Consider the following 24065-nt stretch of genomic DNA (forward strand, 5'->3'; position numbering starts at 1 on the left):
CATGATTGAAGCCGGCCAGGAGTAAAATTATACCATTTTAATACTGGTGAGACTATCAAACAAAAAGCAAACTGCAAGATTTCTATGTTGCAAAATCAAAAGTATAGAATGCTTAAGGTTTACCGTCTTTGATCTTAACTCAACAAAACCACCCAATGGACAGTTCTAACCAGGTGTCCTAAATCATAACAGGCTTGGGTTCCTTCAGTAACCTTTTAATGCACAGTTAGAATAACAGCAGAGATGGCCAGGTTCTCCATCAGCACAAATCAGTATAGAAAGCAAAAGAAATAGGTTGAAATAAGAGTCATTAGCTTAGCTAATGAAAACATAAGTTACCGACATTTATAAAACGATGGCATTGTCATGATAAATATTAGCAGCCACTTTGGTATAATTAATTTCATGTCTCAGCAGGAAACTTAATTACATATTGCAGAATAGTCCCCTCTAAAGACTCTTGCCCTCTCCAATTTTCCCTTTGGACATAGAGAGTCCCAAATCACTTGCTACTTAATTATGATTTGTGTTCCAAGTCCAATGTAAGTGAGCATCAGGAACTAATTTCATCTAAAAGTAAGGCAAATCAATTTCTCTTCATTAGACTATCCTAGCATGAAACCTTAATAATCTAAGAATAACTTTTTTCCCCCTAAACTTAACAACAATTTGATTTTTTTTCTGACAATGGAAATAGTCACTATTTGTATATTAGGAAACTATGAAGCACAAAATCATTAATTTGGCAACTTTGAAGATCAAAATATTGAAATATAAATCAACATTACTTAATAAATAATTCTACCATATTAATTATTATATTAGTTCCTGCACAAGTTATATCAAAGTAAAAGATCAAGCCAAAACAAATTTCCACCAGTAGAACTAGACATTCTTTAATTTCAGTTTCAATGAAATGGTAATAGTTACCTATGTACAGCTCACATATAAAACTTCAACTTCAGTTCTTTGTTTATACAGTTTCTTGCTAAAAAGATTTAGCATAATATATATAGTTATTCATAGTAATTGATTTTTTTTAACATTTTAATTCCATATTTTTACTCCTCCAATTTACACATTTGCTTAATTGCTGGAAAGCACCAAATCAGAAGTGGATGAGATGCTGCAAACTCTTGCTGTGTTTTCTCTACGGTACTTCCAGATTCCTTTAACAATTTTTCTTTGCGGAACTTGTGAAATACGAGTATTTTGAACCACAAAATATTTGGAGCAGCAGAGCTTTCGCCCCATTTCCTGGAACTTTTTTCTGAAACTCTTGTTCAACCAAAAGTATACAATACAGTTGAAGAAACCATTTCCACACGGCAACCAAAGGGCAACAAACTCCATCCAGTCTGGCACACTCTGATGTGTTAGAGCTAAATTGTAAATACAATAAATTAGAGCAACAAGAGTAGAGTATTTATTATTTGATAAAGAAAGAAACTCATTACAGGCAACCCTGTATTACAGGAGGGAGAGTTGCTTTTCTAGAGAGCAGCTTATATCATGATTTCCTGTAGTATGAAGGTGAACAATCTGCGCAGGCAACAAAAATCACAAATTGAAAAAAAATTCGTAATTTACTTATTTTACCCGTAACTTCTGCAGGAATGAATTTTAATTTGTATCTCAATTTTTGTTAATCTTTTAAGGGTGAATTTAGATTACTCAAAAGGCCGTATCTTGGGGGCTGTCTGTGCATGTTTGGTGAGAAACTAAATTACTATGTCATTGGCCTAAGTTAGGTGAAAGTCTCAGCCCAAAACGTCAATTGTTTATTGCTCTCCATTGATGCTGCCTGATCTGCTGAGTTTTTCCTGCACTGTGTGTGTTCAAGATTTTCAGCATCTGCAGAATCTCGTGTTATACAAATCTATTCCCAATAAATGGGAGTTTCTTTAAAGATTATTAACAAGCATTGTTCTCCTCTTAATACATCAGAACTAAGTGAATTAAGCTCCCTTAATGATTCCTGAAACAATATTTAAATCACCATTTAAATTAGCAAACACGAGGAAATCTGCAGATGCTGGAAATTCGAGCAACACACAGAAAGTGCTGGTGGAACGCAGCAGGTCAGGCAGCATCTATAGGGAGAAGCACTGCTGATGTTTTGGGCCGAGACCCAAGTTCATTGCCAGAGAGAGAGCCCATGCCAGAGGACTGATTGGGTGAAGTGACAAAATGAGAGGCATGCTACTGCTGTGATCTGGGGAAGAGGCTATTAAAGATACAAGGCACTGTAGTTGCTTCAATCTGCTGGAAGACCTCAGATGTTCTATGGGAGGAAAATAATTGTAGGATGGGGATGCAAAGCTAACAGGATGTGGTGCTTATTAAGAAATAAGGTTGTAGAGAAGTTTAAAAACTTACAACATACATCAGTATAGCACAGGAGCAGAACTGTCAACCCATGATATCAATATAAATCAAACCCAAATGCCTGCACAAGATTCCTATCCTGTTCATGTGTCATTCTAAATGCTTTTAAATCATCACTATTGCATCTACATCTGCCACCTCCCTGGCAGCACATTCCAAATGCCTACAATTCTCTGTTACAAAAAAAAAACCTCGCAACTCTGCTTAGAATCTTACCCCTCTACATCCTCTAGTACTTGAAATTTTAATTCTGGGTAAAAGACATCTAGTCTGTGTATGCCTCTCAATTTTATCTATTTCTAACAAGTCACCCTTCAGCTTCTGATGCTGTGTGTCCAAATTCTCCTTACAGTAAATACTCTCCAGGCCAGGATACATTCTGGTGGACCTCTCCTGCACCTACCCATAAACCTCCATATCCTTCCAATATTGCAGCAACCAGCACCGAACACAATATTCTGTTTATAAGTACTTCATCATGTTCCAGAGCCTTTAATTTTGCACACGAGTCAATGCCTTCGAAAATGAGATGCCAATTTACACACAGTTATGGGCCAGTAATGAATTTTATCGATGTTGTTTGGGCCATAAACATTGACTAGGCCACCAGTTCTTCCCTAAAGTACAAACCCTATTTCCAGAAAAGTTGGGATATTTTCCAAAATGCAATAAAAACAAAAATCTGTGATATGTTAATTCACATGAACCCTTATTTAACTGACAAAAGTACAAAGAAAAGATTTTCAATAGTTTTACTGACCAACTTAATTGTATTTTGTAAATATACACAAATTTAGAATTTGATGGCTGCAACACACTCAACAAAAGTTGGGACAGATTTAAAATAAGATTGAAAAGTGCACAGAATATTCAAGTAGCACTGGTTTGGAAGACTCCACATTAAGCAGGCTAATTGGTAGCAGGTGAGGTATCATGACTGGGTATAAAAGTAGCGTCCATCAAAGGCTCAGTCTTTGCAAGCAAGGATGGGTTGTGGCTCACCCCTTTGTGCCAAAATTCAAGAGAGAATTGTTAGTTCAAAAGGAACATTTCCCAACTCAAGATTGCAGAGAATTTAGGTCTTTCAACATCTACAGTACATAATATTGTGAAAAGATTCAGGTAATTCAGAGATCTGCATCCAGAAATGCAACTTGAAACTATATTACGCAAGGAGGAAGCCATACATCAACTCTATGCAGAAACAACGGCGAGTTCTCTGGGCCCGAGCTCATCTCAGATGGACCGAAAGACTGTGGAACCGTGTGCTGTGGTCAGATGAGTCCACATTTCAGCTAATTTTTGGAAAAAACGGGCTTCGAGTTCTCCGTGCCAAAGATGAAAACGACCATCCGGATCGTTATCAGCAAAAGGTGCAAAAGCCAGCATCTGTGATGGTATCGGGGTGCATCAGTGCCCACAACATGGGTGAGTTGCATGTATGTGAAGGTACCATTGACTCTGAGGCGTATATTAGGATTTTAGAGAGACATATGTTGCCATCAAGGTGACATCTCTTCCCGGGATGTCCATGCTTATTTCAGCAGGACAATGCCAGACCACATTCTGCACAGGCTACAACAGCGTGGCTTTGTAGACACAGAGTGCGTGTGCTTAACTGGCGTGCTGCCAGTCCAGATCTATCTCCTATTGAAGATGTATGGCTCATCATGAAGAGGAGAATCAGACAATGGAGGACTGTTGAGCAGCTGAAGTCTTCTATCAAGCAAGAATGGACAAAATTTCCAATTGCAAATCTACTACAATTAGTATCCTCAGCTCCAAAACAATTAAAAAGTGTTATTAAAAGGAAAGGTGATGTAACACAATGGTAAACATGCCTCTGTCCCAACTTTTGTTGAGTGTGTTGCAGCCATCAAATTCTAAATTTGTGTATATTTACAAAATACAATTAAGTTGGTCAGTAAAGCTATTGAAAATCTTTTCTTTGTACTTTTGTCAGTTAAATAAGGGTTCACGTGAATTAACATATAACAGATTTTTGTTTTTATTGCACTTTGGAAAATACCCCAACTTTTCTGGAAATGGGGTTTGTAGCACAAGATCCTTTTTTTCCACCTGAGGGAACTAATGGGAGAAATGCTTGATAGCATGGGGGAAAAAAAAATTTTGATATCCTACTCAGCATTCTGGAGAAGGCCTTGAACATATCATGGTGATAAGAGACTTAATAGTGAGGGAATAGACAGCAGATTCTATGACCACAAAGGAAAATCCTGCAAATTTGAATTGGGAGGACGAACAGCCAGAGGTCATTGTACACGTTGATATTAACAACACAGCTAGAAATATGGAAAAGATTCTGCAGCGTGAATACAGGGAGCTAGGCAGAAGGTTACAAAAAAAAGAAAAGAGCAACAATCTGCTGGAGGAACTTTGACTGTCCAGCAGCATCTGATATTGGAAAGGAAATGACAAAAATTTGGGTTATAATCCTGCATCAAGCCTCAAAAAACAGGGCCTCATTGGTTCTAACCTCAGAATTACTCCAGTTCCTATATGCTGGCGATGTTTGGAATAGAAAGAGAGTACAGATGAGTACGTAGTTGAGAGTTCAGGTTCTTGAACCACTGAAAATTCTTGAGCAGAGGTGGCCTGTAACCTGTTTAGATGGGCACCCTTAAAGGATGGAGGTGAAGAGGAATTTCCTTAGCCAGAGATTGGTGAATCTGTGGAATTTGCTGCCGCAGGTGGCCGTGGAGGCCAAGTCTGTATGCATACTTAAGGCAGAGGCTGATAGATTCTTGATTGTCAGGGCATGAAGGGATACGGGTGTAAGTTAGGAGATTGGGGCCAAGAGGAAAAATGGATCAGCCATGATGAAATGGTGGAACAGATTCGATGGGCCAAATGGCCTAATTCTGCTCCCAAGTCTTATGGTAACAAAGGGTCAAGTTGCACCTGGACTGGAGGAAAACCAATATCCTATATCAGCCTCCTGATCTGCTCTCTATACACTCAAGTGTGTGGCCAGATTCTGCTAACTCCATCTACAAGTTTACAGATGAGACCACCGTAGAGGGATGAATCTTAAATAACGATACATCAGAGTACAGGAGGGAGAGAGCCTAGTGACACAGTGTCATGACAACAATGTCAACATCAGCAAAACAAAGGAACTGGTCATTTACTGCAGCAAAGAGGGTGGCAGTGCTCAACTCTCTTTTCTTTTTAAAAAAAAAACATCAGTGCTAAGGTCGAGAGGGTTGAGGGCTTCACGTTCCTGGGAATGAACATCACTAACAGCTTGTCCACGTAGGAGCCACAACCAAGAAAGCATACCAGCACCTCCTCTACAAGGCAGGCTAAAGAAATTTGGCACGTCCCCCTACCAGTACCAATTTTTAGCCAAGTCTAATAGTCAGGACAGTGTGCAAGGGAAGTCCAATAGATTTATGTTAATGCAAGAAGCCTGATAGACAAGGCAGATGATTACAAGACATGGATCAACTCACGTGATTGTGATATTATTGCTTTTACAGAAACAGGTTTGAGATTGGTCAGCACTGGCAGCTCAGTGTTCTGGAGAGGTAGAAGTAAAATTGGAGAGGTGAGTTCTGGATATTGATCACAGCAGTACTTGAAGATGGTCTTTCTAGAGAACCACCAATGAGGCTGAATGAGCAGAACTTGGGAATGAAAGGGTTAGGATCAAATTGATTGGATTGTACTGTAAGCCCCCTAATGGTCAGCAAGAATTAGAGGAGCAAGTATGTAAGAGGTCTGCAGATAGCTGCAGGTCTAACAGGGATGCTAGAATAGGCAGTTTTAACTTGCTTATTATTGACTAAGACTGCCTCAATGCCAAGGGATTAAATAAGACAGAATTCATTCAGTGTGGCCAGGTAGGTTTTCTCAATAACCCTACCAAAGAGGTGCAACATACTCTCCTCTTGGGAAGAGAGGCTAGGCAAGTATCCTTATCAATACCATCTGTGGGAGAAGCACTTTGGGAACACCTACCATAATTTTGTTAAGTTTTAAAATCAAGGACATGGGATGTTCCACAAGTTCTACATTAGGGAAATCCTAATATTGATGGCATTAGATGGGAACTTGTAAAAATTGATTGGAGAGGATATTAGCAGGTAAGGAGGCATCTAGCAAATGTTAAAAAAGTGAGAATGGGAGATCAGGGCAAACATGTTCCTACTAGAATGAAAGACAAGGCTGGCTTAAATAGGTAACCCTGGCTGACAAAGGACATCAAGGCTCTGGTCAGGAAAAAAGCAGTTTATGTCAGGTACAGGCAGCTGGGTTCAAGCAAATCCCTTGAAAATAAGAGATGTAACAGTTCACCCAAGAAAGAAAAAAAAATTAGGAGAGCAAAAAGGAGACAACGAGATATCCTTGGCAGTAACAAAGCAAAACCCAAAGAAATTTTTAAAGTATACAAGACCAGAAGTGTAACTAGGTAATGAACAGGTCCCCTTAAGGATCTGTGTGATCATCTATGTGTGGAGCCAAGGGTAACAACAAAGGTCTTAAATAAATACTAGTCTATATTTACCATGGAGAAGCACATGGAAACTATCGAATTTGGACAAGAGAACAGCAATATCATAGATTCATACTGTGTTGTAGTGTTCTTTGGTCACCTAGTCCATTCTTGCCTTGTCTTCTGCCTACTTCTCATCTACTTGTAACATAGCCCTTCATACCTCTCTTATCTATGCACCTATCCAAACTTCTCAAATTTTGCAAGTGAACTGATATCTACCACCTCTATTGGCAGCTGATTCCACACTTGTACAACCCTCTGAGTGAAGTTTCCCCTCAGATTCCTTTCACCCTAAACCTATGGTCTCTAGTTCTAATCTCACTCAACTTCAGGTGAGAAAGCCCGCATGGATCCATGCTATCTGTAGCCCTCAGAAGAAACTGAGGGGGATTAAGGGCCAAATGCCAGCAGATGGGACTAGTTCAGTAGGCACCTTGGTCAGTATGAACAATTTGGGCTAAAGAACCTATTTCCCTATTGTACAACTCTCTATACATCTGTCTCAGTCAAAAGTGTGGCCCATTATTAAAATGTAACAATGGAGTAGCTGGTTTGGAAACAAGAGAGAAATGAGAGTATTGATTAATAAAGGAAGAACTTCTATCAATAGAGTTTAGTTTTTATGTAAATTACAACAGCAGATCAGCTCTTAGCAATGAGGAAATTATCAATGTAGTTTCCTGTAGCAATCACCCAATTAGAAAGGTCAAAATGACAAGAGAACAGCACAGTAAGAGGAAACTTAATAGCAACTTTTGTCAAGCGAGGATGTGCAATCAAGTGAAGAAACCTTTAACATGCTTTCTGAGCCACTTCTTCCTGCAACGTAGTCCAAACTAAAGAAATGGTTGCAGTGACATAAACAGCTCAACTTGCGTAATACTTTCCTCCATTCTTGCCTTGTCTTTCTTTTTAAAGAAATACTGGTATTTTAACAGCAGAATTACAAAAAAAATATTTTAAATGCATTTTAAACTTGCAATTTCTTTTAAAAATTCAAGGATGAATTAAAAATTGTGAGTTTAAAATATATATATTGTTTTGGGGGCATTTTCCTCTTCCTCTCTTAATTCCATCATCTGTATTTCTGTACATCATTTATGTATGCTTACTGCTTTATAGTTTCTCATTTGGTTTCTGTCTGCCTCAGAGGATAACTCCAATTTATAGTATTTGTGTTGTTTGACCAGCTATCAAAATCACTTACAATTTTCTGACTATCAGAAACACGAGCAACCTGTTATTTCCTAAAAAAAAATATTTAGTCCCTCTCACAACCTTCCATCATCAAAACCAACAGAAAAGTTGACCCTGTGTTGGGTTTAACCTACATAAAGATTGTTCAGAAACTTTCTTCATTATAAGGTGTATATTCTTGCGCCTTAAACTTCATGCAGAACCTAATGCTGGATTCATTGGTGAAAAGTACCATAAATGTTGGCAATATACTATATAAAAAAAAGACTAATAGATACTGAAACTCTGAAATAAAATCAGGACACCCTAGTAATACCCATCAGGTCAGGCAACATTGGTAGCAGATGTAGAAAGAGAAACTGAGTTAATGCTTCATCAGAACTGCTTCCAGCATTTACCGTTTTATTGACAGGCATCTTCTACTCATTTGATAAACCTGACGATGCTTTCAGTGGTGCTGGAGAACACCAGTGATTAGACAGTGCAAGGAATGATATCACCACACAAAATGTAGGACAATTATGATCCAGATCAATGTTGAGATCGAAGACAGATTATTGAACTGGTTAGGAAATTGGCTGAATTTTAGTGACAGGAGGTAGGTTTCTATAGTGTCATGTTAGGCTATGACCAAGAGTATAATGAGGCAAAGTGCTGGATCTCAGCTGTTTATTGTATGCATTGATACCTTAGACAATAAATATAAAGCTACATACACAAGGTTGTCAGATTCATAAAGACAAATAGTTGTGTAGATAGTTTAGATGGAAAATGTGAACAGATTAATACAGCAAATTAATGAGAGCAGTACATGAATATTAATATATGCAAATAAGGATGGAAAAAGGCTAGATCAAAGTAGCTTCTACATTGCAAACTCAAAATGGTGAACGTCTAAAGTGGGTTAGAGATCATGCCTATCATTAAAATGTCAGTCTCTTGCGAGAAATGATTAAAGGATATGCTAAGGTTTATATTTAAGGTGAGAACATAATAGAACAAAGTTATGCAACTGCTTTAAGAAGCCTATTTGCAAAAAGATTAGCTTTATTTACTTACTTAAGGGAGCTTCAAGATTGTTAGTCCAGTGTACTTGCCTATCAGCAGCTAAAACTGGAGCATCAGTCATGAGTTAAATAGCAGAGAAGGTTCAGGCATCAAAGGGAGTGATCTGAGGCAGAGTGGGAGGGCTTTGGTGATAAGGAGTCAAGGCAAGGTAAGTTACCTATGAGGAACAGAAGCAGGAAGTATGTCTGTGAGGCGGGTGTCCTGTACTGGGTGTCAGATGTGGTAAGTCTGGGAGACTCCCAGCCGCCCGGACGGCCACATCTGCACCAGGTGCATCGAGCTGCAGCTCCAGTTAGGGAACTGGAGGTGCAGCTCGATGACCTTCGTCTGGTCAGGGAAAGTGAGGAGGTGATAGAGAGGAGCTATAGGCAGGTAGTCACACTGGGGCCTTGGGAGACACATAAGTGGGTAACAGTCAGGAGAGGGAAGGGCAGGAGTCAGATACTAGAGAGTACCCCTGTGGCTTTCCCCCTTAACAATATGTATTCCTGTTTGAGTATCGCTGGGGGGGGAGACAGCCTACTTGGGGGAAGCAACAGTGGCCGTGCCTCTGACACAGAGTCTGGCCCTGTGGCTCAGAAGGGTAGGGAAAGGAAGGCGGCAGCATTAATAGGGGACTCTATAGTTAGGGGCTCAGACAGGTGATTCTGTGGATGCAGGAAAGAAACGCGGTTGGCAGTTTGCCTCCCAGGTGCCAGGGTTCAGGATGTTTCTGATCACGTCCACGTTATCCTGAAGTGGGAAGGAGAACAGCCAGAGGCTGTGGTACATATTGGTACCAACGACATAGGTAGGAAAAGGGAGGAGGTCTTGAAGCAGACTACAGGGAGTTAGGAAGGAAGTTGAGAAGCAGAACCTTAAAGGTAGTAATCTTGGGATTCCTGCCTGTGCCACACAACAGTGAGTATAGGAACAGACGTGACCTGTGCTAAAAGGATGGGTCGCACTTGAATCTGAGGGGGACCAATATATTGGTACGGAGGTTTGCTAAGCCTATTGGGGAGAGTTTAAACTAGAATTGCTGGGGGGGATCGGAACTGAACTGAAAAGACGGAAGAAACGGCTGTTAGCTCACAAATAGAGAAAGCGCAAGAGGAAGGATAGGCAGGGATACACTCAGACTACTGGTTTGAAATGTGTCTATTTTAATGCAAGAAACATCATGAACAAAGTGGATGAGCTTAGAATGTGGATCATTACTTGAAGCTATGATGTTGTGGCCATTAGAGACTTGGATGGCTCAGGGGCACGAATAATTATTTAGAGTGCCAGGCTCTAGATGTTTCAGAAAGAACAGGGATGGAAGCAAAAAAGGTGGGGGCGTAGCACTGCTGATCAGATAGTATCGTGGCTACAAAAAAGGAGGAAGTCATGGAGGGATTGTCTACTGAGTCTCTGTGAGTGAAAATTAGAAACAGGAAGGAGTTAATAACTTTACTGGGTGCTTTTTATAGGCCACCCAATAGTAAAAGGGATATCGAGGAGAGAGGGAAACAGATCCTGGAAAGGTGTAATAATAACAGGCAAGAACTTGGAAGCATAAATTAAGAACAGATATTCTCTGGGAAATGTACAGCAGAAATGTGGCAAATGTTCAGGGGGTATTTGCATGGCATTCTGCATTGGTATGTTCCATTGAGACAGGGAAAGGATTGTAGAGTACAGGAACCGTGATGTACAAAGGCTGTTGAAAATCTAGTCAAGGAGGAAAGAAAAGCTTACGTAAGGTTCAAAGAACTAGGTAATGATAGAGATCTAGAATATTATAAGGTTACTAAGAAGGAGCTTAAGAATGAAATTAGGAAAGCCAGAAGGGCATGAGAAGGCCTTGGCAGATTAGGGAAAGCCCCAAAGCATTCTACAAGTATGTGAAGAGCAAGAGGATAAGATGGGAGAGAATAGGACCAATCAGATGTGACAGTGGAAATGTGTGTATGGAACCAGAGGTGATAGCTGAGGTACTTAATGAATACTTTGCTTCAGTATTCACTGCAGAAAAGGATCTTGGCAATTGTAAGGATGACTTACAGTGGATTGAAAAGCTTGAACATATACATTAAGGAAGAGGATATGTGGGGCTTTTGGAAAGCACCAAGTTGGATAAGTCTCCAGGACTGGATGAGATGTACCCCAAGATACTGTGGGAGGCGAGGGAGGAAATTGCTGAGTCTCTGGCAATGATCTTTGATCTTCAATGGGGATGGGAGAGGTTGTGAAGGATTGGAGGGTTGCAGGTGTTGTTCCCTTATTCAAGAAAGGGAGAAAGGATAGCGCAGGAAATTATAGACCAGTAAGTCTTACTTCAGTGGTTGATAAGTTGATGAAAAACATCCTGAGAGGCTGGATTTATGAACATTTGGAGAGCCATAATATGATTAGGCTTTGTCAAAGGTAGGCCATACCTTACGAGCCTGATTGAATTTTTTGAGGATGTGACTAAACACGTTGATGAAAATAGAACAGTAGATGTAGTGTATATGGATTTCAGCAAGATATTTGATAAGGTACCCCATGCCAGGCTTGTTGAGAAAGTAAGGAGGCATGGGATCCAAGGGGACTTTGTTTTGTGGATCCAGAATTGGCTTGCCCACAGAAGGCAAAGAGTGGTTGTAGATGGGTCATATTCTCCATGGAGGCCTCAGGGATCTGTTCTGGGACCCCTTCTTTTCATGATTTTTATAAATAACCTGGATAAGGAAGTGGAGGGATGGGTTAGTAAATTTGCTGATGACACAAAGATTGGGGGTGTTGTGGATAGTGTGGAGGGCTGTGAGAGGTTACAGCAGGACATCTATAGGATGCAAAACTGGGCTGAGAAGTGGCAGATGGAGTTCAACCCAGATAAGTGTGAGGTGGTTCATTTTGGTAGGTCAAATATGATGGTAGAAAATAGTATTAATGGTAAGACTCTTGGCAGTGTGGAGGATCAGAGGGATCTTGGGGCCTGAGTCCATAGGACACTCAAAGCTGCTGCGAAGATTGTCTGTGTAGTTAAGAAGGTGTACAGTGCACTAGCCTTCATCAACCATGGGATTGAGTTTAAGAGCTGAGAGGTAATGTTGCAGTTATATAGACCCCACTTGGAGTACTGTGCTCAATTCTGATTGCCTCACTGCAGGAATTATGTAGAAACTATAGAAAAGGTGCAGAGGAGATTTACAAGGATGTTGCCTGGATTGGAGAACATGCCTTATGAGAATAGGTTGAGTGAACTCGGCCTTTTCTCCTTGGAGTGACTGAGGATGAGAGGTGACCTGATAGAGGTGTATAAGATGATGAGAGGCATTGATCTTGTGGATAGTCAGAGGCTTTTTCCCAGGGCAGAAATGGCTAACACAAGAGGGCATAGTTTTAAGATGCTTGGAAGTAGGTACAGAGGAGATGTCGGGGTAAGTTGTTGTTTTTTTAAAAACGCAGAGAGTGGTGTGTACGTGAAATGGGCTGCCGGCAATGGCGATGGAGGCAGGTATGATAGGGTCTTTTAAGAGACTCCTCGATAGGTACATGGAGCTTAGAAAAGTAGAGGGTTCTGCATAACCCTAGGTAATTTCTAAAGTAAGTACATGTTCGGCACAGCATTGTGGGCTGAGGGGCCTGTATTGTGCTGTAGGTTTTCTATTTAACACATGCATTGTTTGTGTCCAATCAAGTCAGTGAGCATTGTATTGGGAGGCAGTCCACAAGCATCACCACTCGTCTTTCACAAACATAATATATCCACAACTTACTAACCCTAACCACGTCTTTGGAACATGGGGCGAAACTAGAGCACCCAGAGAAAAGCACATGGGCACAGAGAGAATATACAAACTCCTTACGGGCAACAATAGGAATCAAATCCAACTGATGCTATAAAGTGATTGCACTAACCTCCCTAATTTTAGAACATACTTAGTAAAAACCAGTCTGGCGCAAGTTAGGAAAGATGGAGGAAATTGAAGGAAATTGAGAAGTGGCAGATGGAGTTCAACCCAGATAAGTGTGAGGTGGTTCATTTTGGTAAGTCAAATATGATGGTATTCATGGTAAGACTCTTGGCAGTGTGGAGGATCAGAGGAATGTTCACTAGATTCCAGAAGGTAACTATAGTGGCAATAATATATAAATTACATTTGTATTCCTCAAAATTTAGTGAGTCACTTTTTCAAGGAGGAGCTGATAGGATAGATAGAAAAAAATACCCATCCCCATTGCATGGGAGTCTTGAATCACTAGGGATTCCTATACAGGATTACACATTTGCTTAAGAACAGAAGCAGCTTGTTGTTTGTCAGGCCCAAGTGACCCCAATATCATTGATTAAATCAAAGCTTTAACCAGCAACTCCATTCAGCCCAAACTTAGATGATGACCCAATTGGGTCAGATGTTATAGCTGTGAAGATTCAGCAGGTAAAGGGGGAACAGGTATCTGGAGAGAATAGAAACACTAGGAATGTTCTCCTTGGAGAAACAATGTCATGGAAATAGTTGAAATTAGGCATGGTTTTGCTAGAGTAGGGTAAACAAAGTATTTCATCAAGCCTCTGATTCAGTAATTAAATGTCATTATCAAATATCAGTCAAAGTAGCAAAGGGGAGCATTAGAGATTTGGTTTCCCTATTATTTAGATTAAGAATGTGCTGTTGAAAGGTAATAGAATCAGATTCTAACAACACATGTAAAAGGAAACCGGCATTTTTTTTTTGGAGGTTAGCTGAGTTGAACAGTAATGAGAAAAACAGTGCATGTGACCAATTTTAAAGTATTTGCGGGTGACAGAGTTGTGCAGCATTGCACACAAGAAGCTTTCAGCAACGCTATGTAAAATGAGGTTCATAGGCCAAAAATAAAATCTCAAGGTGACAAGAACATTGAGTCCCAGTGCACAGAAACAGACCCATTCATCAAATATCCAACCATATTAATCCCACTTTCAGTTCTTGGTCCATATACTTTATGCTAATAAAGTATATACTAATATCCCAGTGGGAAGGTTTGCTAGTGCAGCATGGTGGAGTTTAAACTAGAGTTGCAGTGGGTAGGAACCAGAGTGCCAGAACCATTAGTGGAGAGGTCGTGGATACAGATAGTGCCAAGACCTCAGAATCAGGAATCAAATGTTTGAGCATGATGTGACTGGTGTCCTGAGCTACGGGCACTTCAGTGCAAGTAGTAGGAAAGGCGGATGAGCTTAGGGCATGGAACAACACTTGGAATGGATGTGGTGTATATGGATTTCAGTAAGGTATTTGATAAGGCTCCCCATGTGAGGCTCATTTAGAAAGTAATGAGGCATGGGATCCAAGGATACCTTGCTTTGTGGATCCAGAATTGGGTTGACCACAGAAGGCAAAGGGTGATTATGGATGGTTCGTATTCTGCATGGAGGATGGTAACCAGTGGTGTTCCGCAGGGTCCTCTCCTCTGTGATTTTTATAAATGACTTGAATGAGGAAGTAGAAGGGTGGGTTAGTAAGTTTGCTGATGATACAAAAGTTGGGGGTGTTGTGGATAGTCTGGAGGATTTTCAGAGGTTACAGCGGGACATCGGTAGGATGCAGAACTGGGCTGAGACGTGGCAGATGGAGTTAAACCCAGATAAGTGTAAAGTGATTCATTTTGGCAATTTGAAGGCAGAATATAATATTAACGTTAAACGAGATCTTGGGGTCCATGTCTTGCGCAGGTTGGCAATGTTGTTAAGAAGGCACATGATGTGTTGGCCTTCATCAACCATGAGTTTGAGTTAAAGAGCTGTGAGGTAATGTTACAGCTATACAAGACCTTAGTTAGACCCCACTTGGAGTACTGTGTTCAGTTCTGGTCACCTCATTACAGGAAAGTTGTGGATGCTGTAGTGAGAGTGCAGAGGAGATTTACAAGGATGTTGCCTGGAATGGAGAGCTTGTCTTATGAGAATAGCTTAAGTGAACTTGGTCTTTTCTCCTTGGAGTGACGGAGGATGACAGGTGATCTCAGAGGTGTATAAGATGAGAGGCATTGATTGTATGGATAGCCAGAGGCTTTTCCCTCAGGGATAAAATGGCTAACACGTGTGGGCATAGTTTTAAGATGCTTGGAAGTAGGTACAAGGGGGCTGTCAGAGGAATGTTCTGTACACAGAGAGTGGTGAGTGCGGGGAGTGCACTGCCAGCGAAGGTGGTAGAAGTGGATACAATCGGGTCTTTTAAGAAACTCTTAGATAGGAACATGGAGCTTAGAAAAATAGAGGGCTATGTGGTAGGGAAATTCTAGGCAGCTTTTAGAGCAGGTTACATGGTTGGCACTACATTATGGGTCGAAGGACCTGTAGTGTGCTGTAGATTTTCAATATTTAGCCATTAGTGAGAATTGGTTGCAGGAGGAGTAGAACTGGCAGATCAATATTCAATGGTTCCATTGTTTTAGATGCAACATGGTGTGAGAGAATTATGGAGGAGGTGTAGGTGTTACTAGTCAGGGAAAATGTCATGACAGTGCTCTGTCAGGTCAGATTGGAGAACTTGTCTAGTGAGGTTTTTTGGGTCAAACTGAGGGATAAGGATGTATGACCATGTTAATATTACAGATCACCCAACAGTCCCAAGGATATAGAGGAACAAATTTGTAGAGAGATCACAGACTGTTGCAAGAAACATAAGGTTGTTATGGTAGGTGATCTTAACTGGGAATCCCATACCATAAAAGGATTGGATGGGACAGATTGTCAAATATTTTCAAGAAGGTTTCCTTTATCATTACACAGAAGTCCCTACAAGAGAGTGTGCAATACTGTATCTGCTATAAAGGAATGTGATAGATGTTTGTGTAGGGGAACACTTTGCATCTAGTGATCATAATGCCATTAGTTTCAAAGTAAATGTGCAAAGAGATAGGGTTGATCCACAGGTTGAGATTTTAAATTGGAGAAAGGCCAATTTTGATGGTATCAGAAATGATCTGGTAAGTGTGGATTGGGACAGGCTGTTTTCTGGTGAAGATGTACTTGGAGGCTTTCAAAGGTGAAATTTTGAGAGTACAAAGCTTGCATGTGCCTGACAGAATAAAAGGCAAATATAGCAGGTTTAGGGAACTTTGGTTTCCGAGAGATATTGAGACCCTGATTAAGAAAAAATGGAGGTGTACAGCAGGTAGAAACAAATGAGGTGTTTATGGAGTATAAGAAATGCTAGAGAACACTGGAGGGCTAAAAGGTGGCACGAAGCTCCCCCAGCAGACAAGGTGAAGGAGAATCCAGAGGAATTCTACAGATATGTTAATAGCAAAAGGACTGCATGGGACAGAATTATCCTCTGAAAGATCAGAATGGTAATCCATGTGTGGAGCCAAAAGATTGGGGGCGGGGGGAAGTGTGGGAATCTTAATCACAAACAAGAGAAAATCTGCAGATGCTGGAAATCCAAGCAACACACACAAAATGCTGGAGGACCCACCCTTCAAGCAGGGCCTCAGCCCGAAATGTCGACTGTACACTTTTCCATCGATGCTGCCTGCTCTGCTGAGTTCCTCCAGCATTTTGTGGGGGAGGTCTTAAATAGAATTGTTGCATCTGCAGGTGACAGAGACAGACGCAGATTCGAAAGAAGTGAGGCAAAGTGGCATCAACTTCAGAATCAGGCTTAATATCACCGGAATATTTTGCAAAGTTCATTAACTTTACAGCAGCAATGCAATGAAATAAATGATAAATAAGGAAAAAGTGAATTACAGCAAGTGTACGTATATATCTATTAAATAGTTGTTAAAACAGCAAGCAGTGCAAAAAAAGCAGAAATAAGAAAGTAATGAGGTAGCGTTCATGAGTTCAATAGCCACATTTAGAAATCAGATAGCAAGGGGGAAGGAGCTGTTCCTGAACCGCTGAACTGCATGGATCCTGTACAGATTACAAAGGAGGTGGTGTTTGTTCTCCTGAGGCCAAATAAGGGTGGATAAATCACCAGGGCCTGACAAAGTGGTTCCTTTGACCCTGCAGGAGGCAAGTGCAGAAATTACTGGGGCCCTAGCAGAGATACTTGAATCATTCTTACCAACAGTAGAGGTATCAGAGGATTGCAGGATAGCCAATGTTGTTCCACTGTTTAAGAAAGGCTCTAAACCCAAACCAGGCAATTATAGGCCAGTGTGTCTGACATATGTCGTGGAAAGTTACTGGACGTTATTCTAAGGAGCTGGATACAAGTATTTGGATAGACAGACTTATTAAGGATAGTCAGCACATCTTCATGCTTGGTCGGTCATGTCTAAACAACCTTTTCATTTTTCAAAAGAAGTTACCAGGAAAGTTGATGAAGGCAAGGCAGTGGATATTGTCTACATGGACCTTAGCTAGGCATTTGACAAGGTCCCGCATGGGAGGTTGGTCAAAAAGGTTCAGTTGCTTGGCATTCAAGATGAGGTAGTAAATTAGATTTGACATCGGCTTTGTGGCAGAAGCCAAGAGAGTGGTAGTAGATGGTTGCTCCTGACTGGAGGCCTGTGAATAGTGGAGCGCTGCAGGGATTGGTGCTGGGTCCATTGCTGCTTGTCATCTATAATCAATGATCTGGATGACAATTTGGTTAACTGGATCAGCAAATTTGTGAATCACACCAAGACTGGAGGTGCAGTGGACAGCAAGCAAGGGTATCATGGCTTGCAGAGGGATATGGATCAGCTGGAAAAATAGGCTGAAAAATGGCAGACAGAATAATAATGCAGACAAGCGTGAGGTGTTGTGCTTCAGTAAGACCAAGCAGGGTAGGTCTTACACATTGAACGGTACAGCATTGAGGAGTGTGGTAGAACAAAGGGATCTGGGTTTACAGGTCCAGAATTTGTTGAAAGTGGTGTCACAGGTAGATTGGGTCATAAAGAAAGCTATTGGTACATTGGCCTTCATAAATTAAAACATTGAGTACAGGAGATGGGATGTCATCTTGAAGTTGTACAAGTTGTTGGCGAGGCCCAATTTGGAGTACTGTATGCTGTGTGCTGTTTTAGTCACTTACCTACAGGAAAGATGCAAGCAAGGTTGAAGGAGTACAGAGAAAATTTACAAGGATGTTACTGGGTCTGGAAGACCTGCATCATAAGGAAAGATTGAATAGGTTAGGACTGTACTCATTAGAACATAGAAGATTGAGAGATTTGATGGAGATATACAAAGCTAGGAGGGGTATAGATAGGGTAAATGCAAGCAGGCTTTTTTTTTCCAGTAAGGTTGGGTGGGACTATAATCAGAGGTCATGGTTTATTGGTAAAAGATGAAAAGTTTAAGGGGAACACAAGGGGAAACTTCTTCACTCGAAGGATCATGAGACTATGGAACAAGCTGCCAGTGCAAGTGGTGCATGCAAGCTCAATTTCAATGTTTAAGCTTAAGTTTGGGTTGGTACATGGATGCCAGAATATCGATTCATGGTAGTCAGAATATAGGGAATCTGTTCCATCACACTCTCAGGCAGTGCATCTCAACCTCCAACCACCCTACTGGTGGTAAAAATCCTTTGTGTACCCCCAGAAGTATTTTACTCCTTCCTTTAAACACATGCCCTCCAGTTAAGGACGTTAGTTTTCTATAACCCTCAAATGCTTTACAGTCTCACTCCAGCCTCAATCTATCCTAGGTGAACATCCCAGCCTGGTGAACATCTCCGCACCCTCTCCAGAATAATCGTGACCTTTCTATAATAGAGCAACCAAAACTGCACACAATATTCCCGATGCAGCCTCAATATTGATTATAAAACCATACCATAACTTATTTGCTCTTATTTTATATCCTGAAAAGTACTGGGGTTGCACCAAAAACATGCTGTTGCACAGATGAAAGAACAGAAAAAGACCCTGGGATGGATATGATATCTGCTCTAAGAACCCAGTCAAATATTGGAGACTATATCAAGCATTTGTATCAAATTACACACAAATAGCCTTATCTGAGAAACTGACAAAGGTTATTTAGACCCAAATGCCTGCTCCACAATACATCCTTGACTGCCTTATAGTTCCGATATCTGTCATTTGCTGCCTTGAAAATACTCACTGACTCACCTACACAGCTCTCTGGGATAATATCAGATACTTAAGCCTCAAAGAAATTCATCCTCATCTATCTTAAGTAGGTGAACCATTTTCTGAAACTAAACAATTTGACCTTGTTTTTTGATAACTTCCCTTACCAAACCAGAGAAACATTCCCTTATCATCCATCACTCCCTTTGAGTTTTACAAATTTCAGTAAAATCACTGTCTGTTCTTCTCAACGCCTGTAAATATCAGTCTAGCCTGCTCATCCATTCTTCATATGTCAGCTCCTTCATCACCCTTCTCTGCACTGCTTCCAACATAAGTACTTGATGCACCATCAATAACTCTCTCCGAGACATTAAGTCGAGATATCGGCTTTTATTGACTGGAAGAAAGAACAAGCAGTAGTTGACCACGATACTACATCCTGGAGAATGAGGGCTGGGCTCAGGCCTCAATCGCCTTTATACCAGGTCTGTGGGAGGAGCCATAGGAGCAGTCAGCAGGGGGCATGTCCAGACAGGTATATGTAGTTCACCACAGTACTGCATAACTTTCTTCACATATGAAGACCAAAGTTGTATGCAGAACCCTCTAAGGGACAGTCTCAGCAGAGCTTGTAAACTTGTACCCAAAATGCTTCCGTTTTAAACTTTTTCAATTATTGCCAGCATTCCACTAGCTTTCCTAATGACTTGTACCTAACATTCTAATCTTTTGTCTTTAACTCCCTTGGTAGTCTCATATTTTGTTTCCTCTTCCTTCCAAAGTGGATAACCTATTTTCCCCACATTAAATGTCATTTCCCAAACTTTTACCCACTCAATCCATCAACATCCCTCTGCAAGCTTTCTGTCCTCAATTGCTAACCACCCTACTTTTTATTAATACACTTGACTGTAGTGCATTCAGTCCCTTCAAAATCATTAATACAAACTGGAACTGAGAGCCAGTTCCTGTGGCACCCCACTGCTTACAGACTGCCACTCTGAAAATAATCCTTTTATCATGACTCAAGGAAACAAAAAAAAAGGCTTACAGCTAGAAACATTTGTAGTTCATTGTAGAACTGTGCTGTAATACAGTATGGTAAAGGGAGGGGAGGGGACGTGAACAGCTTGCTTTGCTTTCTGTTAGCTATCCAGTCCTCTATCATACAACTATATTATCCAGGTGCACTATCTTGTGCAATTGTTTGAGGTATTTCATCAAACTGGAGGAATGGAATACACTATGCCTGCAAGTTCACTTTATGCATTTTGTCAGTTTCATCCTCAAAAGCCTCCAGCATTTTTAATAAACATGCTTTCGTTTTCATAAACCACACTGACTCTGCTGGCTTGTGTCAAGATTTTTCTGGATGTTCTATTTCCTCAATGGATTTCAGCTTTTCTCCAACGACAGATGTTTGGCTTAGGTTTTTTTTTTGCTGCATCTGTCATTTCTTAAAGAGAATGTTACATTTGTGGTTATCCAATTCGCTAGGATTTCCCCGTAATCAGAGAATTTTCATAGATTACAACCAGTGTATCCACCGTCTCCCCAGTCACCTCCTTTAAGAACTTTAGATACAGGCAAATAGGTTTCGGGACTTAATCAACCATTGGGCCTATTAGTTTGTCTTGTACTTTTTCCTCTTGTAGAGGTTATCTTCAATTTCTTCCTACTATACCGATAATAATGGATAATCAAAGGATTTTTTCTGATGACTTCTACCATGATGCCCCATTCAAAACTCTTTGGGATCTTTGCCATTTCCAGCTTTTAATGGAAATGGAGAGACAGGGTTCATCAGGGCAGTCAGCTGAACTTTATGCATACGAAGTTGTGTCAGACAAATTTATTAGAGTTTGTCAAGGAGGTGACCAAGAGGGTAGATGAGGATAGGGCAATGGATGTTGTCTCTATGGACTTTAGCAAGGCCTTTGACAAGGTCCCTGAAGGCATACTATTCTAGATCCAGGGGAATAATGGATTAGAATGTCACAGTGAAAGGAATAGTGGATTTCCTCAGTAGTTGGAAACAGTACGATAATAAAAGGTTGAAACTTAAGGGCTGACTAGTGATGTGGGATCAATGCTAGGCCCCTTCTTGCTTGTTATTTATATAACCAATTTGGATGTGAATGGACATGACATGGCAAGTTAGTTTGTTCATGATACCAAAATAGGTGGTGTTGTAGATAGTGTAGGAGGAAATGAAAATTTACATGGGTACCTTCATAAGCTAGGTTTGTTGGCTGTGGGTTGGTAAATGGCCTTCAATCCAAATAAATGAGCTATGGCATTTAGAGAGATTAAGCCAAGCAGAGTTATGCAGTGAATGGTAGAATTTTGGAAAAGAGGGAGTGTAAATGCATAGTCTGCTGAAAGACACAGCACAAGCAGATAAGGTGATGAAGGGGACACTTGGCACACTGACCTTCATTAGTCAGTGCAGTGCACATAGAAGCTGGGATGTTATGTTGTAGTTACACAAGACATTGGTGAGGCCATACTTGGGAGTATTGTGTCCAGTTTTGGTCACCCTGTTATGTCCTTAAACTAGAAAGGGTGCAGAAAAGGTACACCAGTATGCTGCCTGGAGTTGGGGGCCCCCAAATTCCATAGAAAGGTGACATAGGTTAGGATTTTAGAAGCATGGGAGACTCCGGGTGACCTGATAGAGGTGTATGAGATCATGCTAAGAATAGACAGGGTGAGAGCACAATCTTTTTCCAAGGATGAGGTACTAAAAAAAAAAAGACATGGGTTTAAAGAGATTTAAAAGAGATATTGGGACAGGTTCTTTATGTAAAGGGTGGTGTATATTTGGAATAAGCTACCAGAAACCATGGCTGAAGCAGGCACATTGCCAACAATTAAAAGCCATTTAAGTAAGGACTTAGATAGGAGATTTAGAGGGCTATGGGCCAATGGCAGGCAAATGAGAATATTGGGCAGCACAGTCAGCATGGAAAAGTTGGGCCAAAGGGCCTGTTTCCATAATCTACAACTATTTCCCAGCCTCATCTCCAAGGGATTAATGTTTTCTTTAGCTACTTACCTCCTTCTTGTATAACTGGAGCAGCACAAATTACTACCTTCCCCAAAAACAAAGTTAATAATGGAATGCCTATTTATGAAAACAGTTTAACACTTCAGTTCTAATAAAAGGCCACGAGGTCAGAGTGAGATATTTAGGAGTAATCCAAGGTACTTTTTGCACCACATACACATAGCCACTGATAAAAATGTACATTAATGCCTTTTGTTAGGAAAATAAAGTTGATGAGCCATCCACCCTCCCCTACCTGCTTCAAAATTGGGATTGCAAGGAACAAACTCATGGATGATTCTTCTTCTTCATCCACCTCATGGAATGTGAGTGTGAGGAAGGGGAGGAAGGGGAGGAAAGACAGGAGTGTTTTTTTTTGTTAAAAGTGTTTGAACGTGTAGAAACTCACTTCCGCGCAGCCTAGCTTTGCAAGGCCTTCAAAATACCATTCACTTTCAATGAGAGGAGTGGGGGAGTAGGGGTGGAAAGGGAAAAGTTTATCAACTCACAAAAGTTAGAAGATTTGCCTCTTTTGCTCACCCTGGTAGATCATGGTGCAGACGCAGGGACTCCAGCAGATGTAATAGACAACGACCACGGGCAGCAAAACTCTGGAAGCAGCATCGCGCCTATTCACCTTCGACGGCTTAAACCGATTTCTCTGACTCCTGGCTGCACACCAGAGACGGCAATTAGCGAAGGTTATGATGAGTGAACAGGGAAAGAAGATGAACGCTGTCAGCAGCAGAGTGTATGTCGCGTTGCTGGAAAATTCCAGGTTGCAGATCAGGGAGGCTCCTGAGAAATACACTTTGACAATTCCACGTGGGATGGATATGGGAAACAAGAGGATCGGAGGCAAGAGCCAGACGAGGGCAATGAGGGCTTTGATTCTGCGCGGGGTCATCAACCTGCCGTATCGGAGCGGGAAGAACACGGCGATGTACCGCTCGATGCTGATGGTGGCCAGGGAGTAGATGGAAGAGGTGAGGATGCTGGCGTCCAGAAACACCACAGTGTGGCAGAAGGGAGAGTCGGTTTGGTTACGGAGCTGCCTCACACTGTTCACGTACAAATTCAGGGGGATGATTACTAGTGCCAGGGCAGCATCCGCCCCCGTGAGTGAAATCAGGACGAGGCGGCTGTTTCTAGACCACCCCGAGACTGAGGAGGAGATGACCAAAATCACAGCCGTGTTCCCCAGGATGATCAACACACACATAGCGGCAATGATGCACAATTTCAAGGTAGCATCTGTCTCTACCAAGGACTCAGTCAGCCCAACTCCGGTCACGTTATCTTCACCCATCTCGTTTCTAAACTCGGCTACGCGGAGGCTACAAACTACTGATCTGTTGCTTTTTACTAAACATTCATTGCAGGGATTTAAGAAAGTAAAACTCTTTAAATTAAAGTTATTTAGAAACAACTTCCATTGTCCTGTCTTTCCGTAGAGGCACGGTGTAATAACATGAGGAAAAGCCAACTAGCTGTAGCGCAATAATTAAATAGTAGTTACCATCTGTTCATATGCTAATCAGACAAATCCTCGTTAAAATGCGTTCGACGTTATTAAATGTAATTAAAGCGAGACGTGTGTGTGCATGAATTTAAATTGGGAAGTGTCGGATAATGGTGAGATTTTCCTGCTTCAAGTGGCATCCTGCAAGGAAAATTTTCTCTCAGAGAGAACTCTAGGGGACTTTTGTCTGGGCTCACTGACATCCGACCTTCACCTCACATCCCGCTCATTTTGTCCCCTCTCGCTGTTCACAAATCCTCATCCAATCAAAAGGTCATAGAGCGAATATGAGAAATTCATAAATAAGGAAGTCATTAAACCGATAAAGGCACGTGCTT

General features: G+C 41.1%; 1 protein-coding gene across 1 annotated transcript; it reads right to left on the reverse strand.

Moving 5' to 3' along the window:
- Positions 1-1086: 1086 nt before the first annotated feature.
- Positions 1087-23514, reverse strand: LOC132406632 (melatonin receptor type 1A-like). Its single transcript, XM_059992435.1, has 2 exons — positions 22746-23514; positions 1087-1382 (listed from the first exon to the last, which is right to left on the reverse strand). The coding sequence occupies exons 1-2, from the start codon at positions 23512-23514 to the stop codon at positions 1087-1089; spliced, it is 1065 nt and encodes a 354-aa protein (XP_059848418.1).
- Between the last annotated feature and the right edge of the window lie 551 nt (positions 23515-24065).

Source organism: Hypanus sabinus, chromosome 17, assembly GCF_030144855.1.
Source record: "Hypanus sabinus isolate sHypSab1 chromosome 17, sHypSab1.hap1, whole genome shotgun sequence".
Classification (NCBI taxonomy): Eukaryota; Metazoa; Chordata; class Chondrichthyes; order Myliobatiformes; family Dasyatidae; genus Hypanus; species Hypanus sabinus.

What these genes read in the sequence shown, in the direction of transcription:
- LOC132406632 (XM_059992435.1), bottom strand. Translation starts at nt 23,514, where the DNA reads ATGGGTGAAGATAACGTGACCGGAGTTGGGCTGACTGAGTCCTTGGTA. An exon ending in CTGCACCATGATCTACCAGG is followed by an intron (nt 1,383 to 22,745) that starts GTGAGCAAAAGA and finishes TTTACAATTTAG; the next exon opens with CTCTAACACATCAGAGTGTG.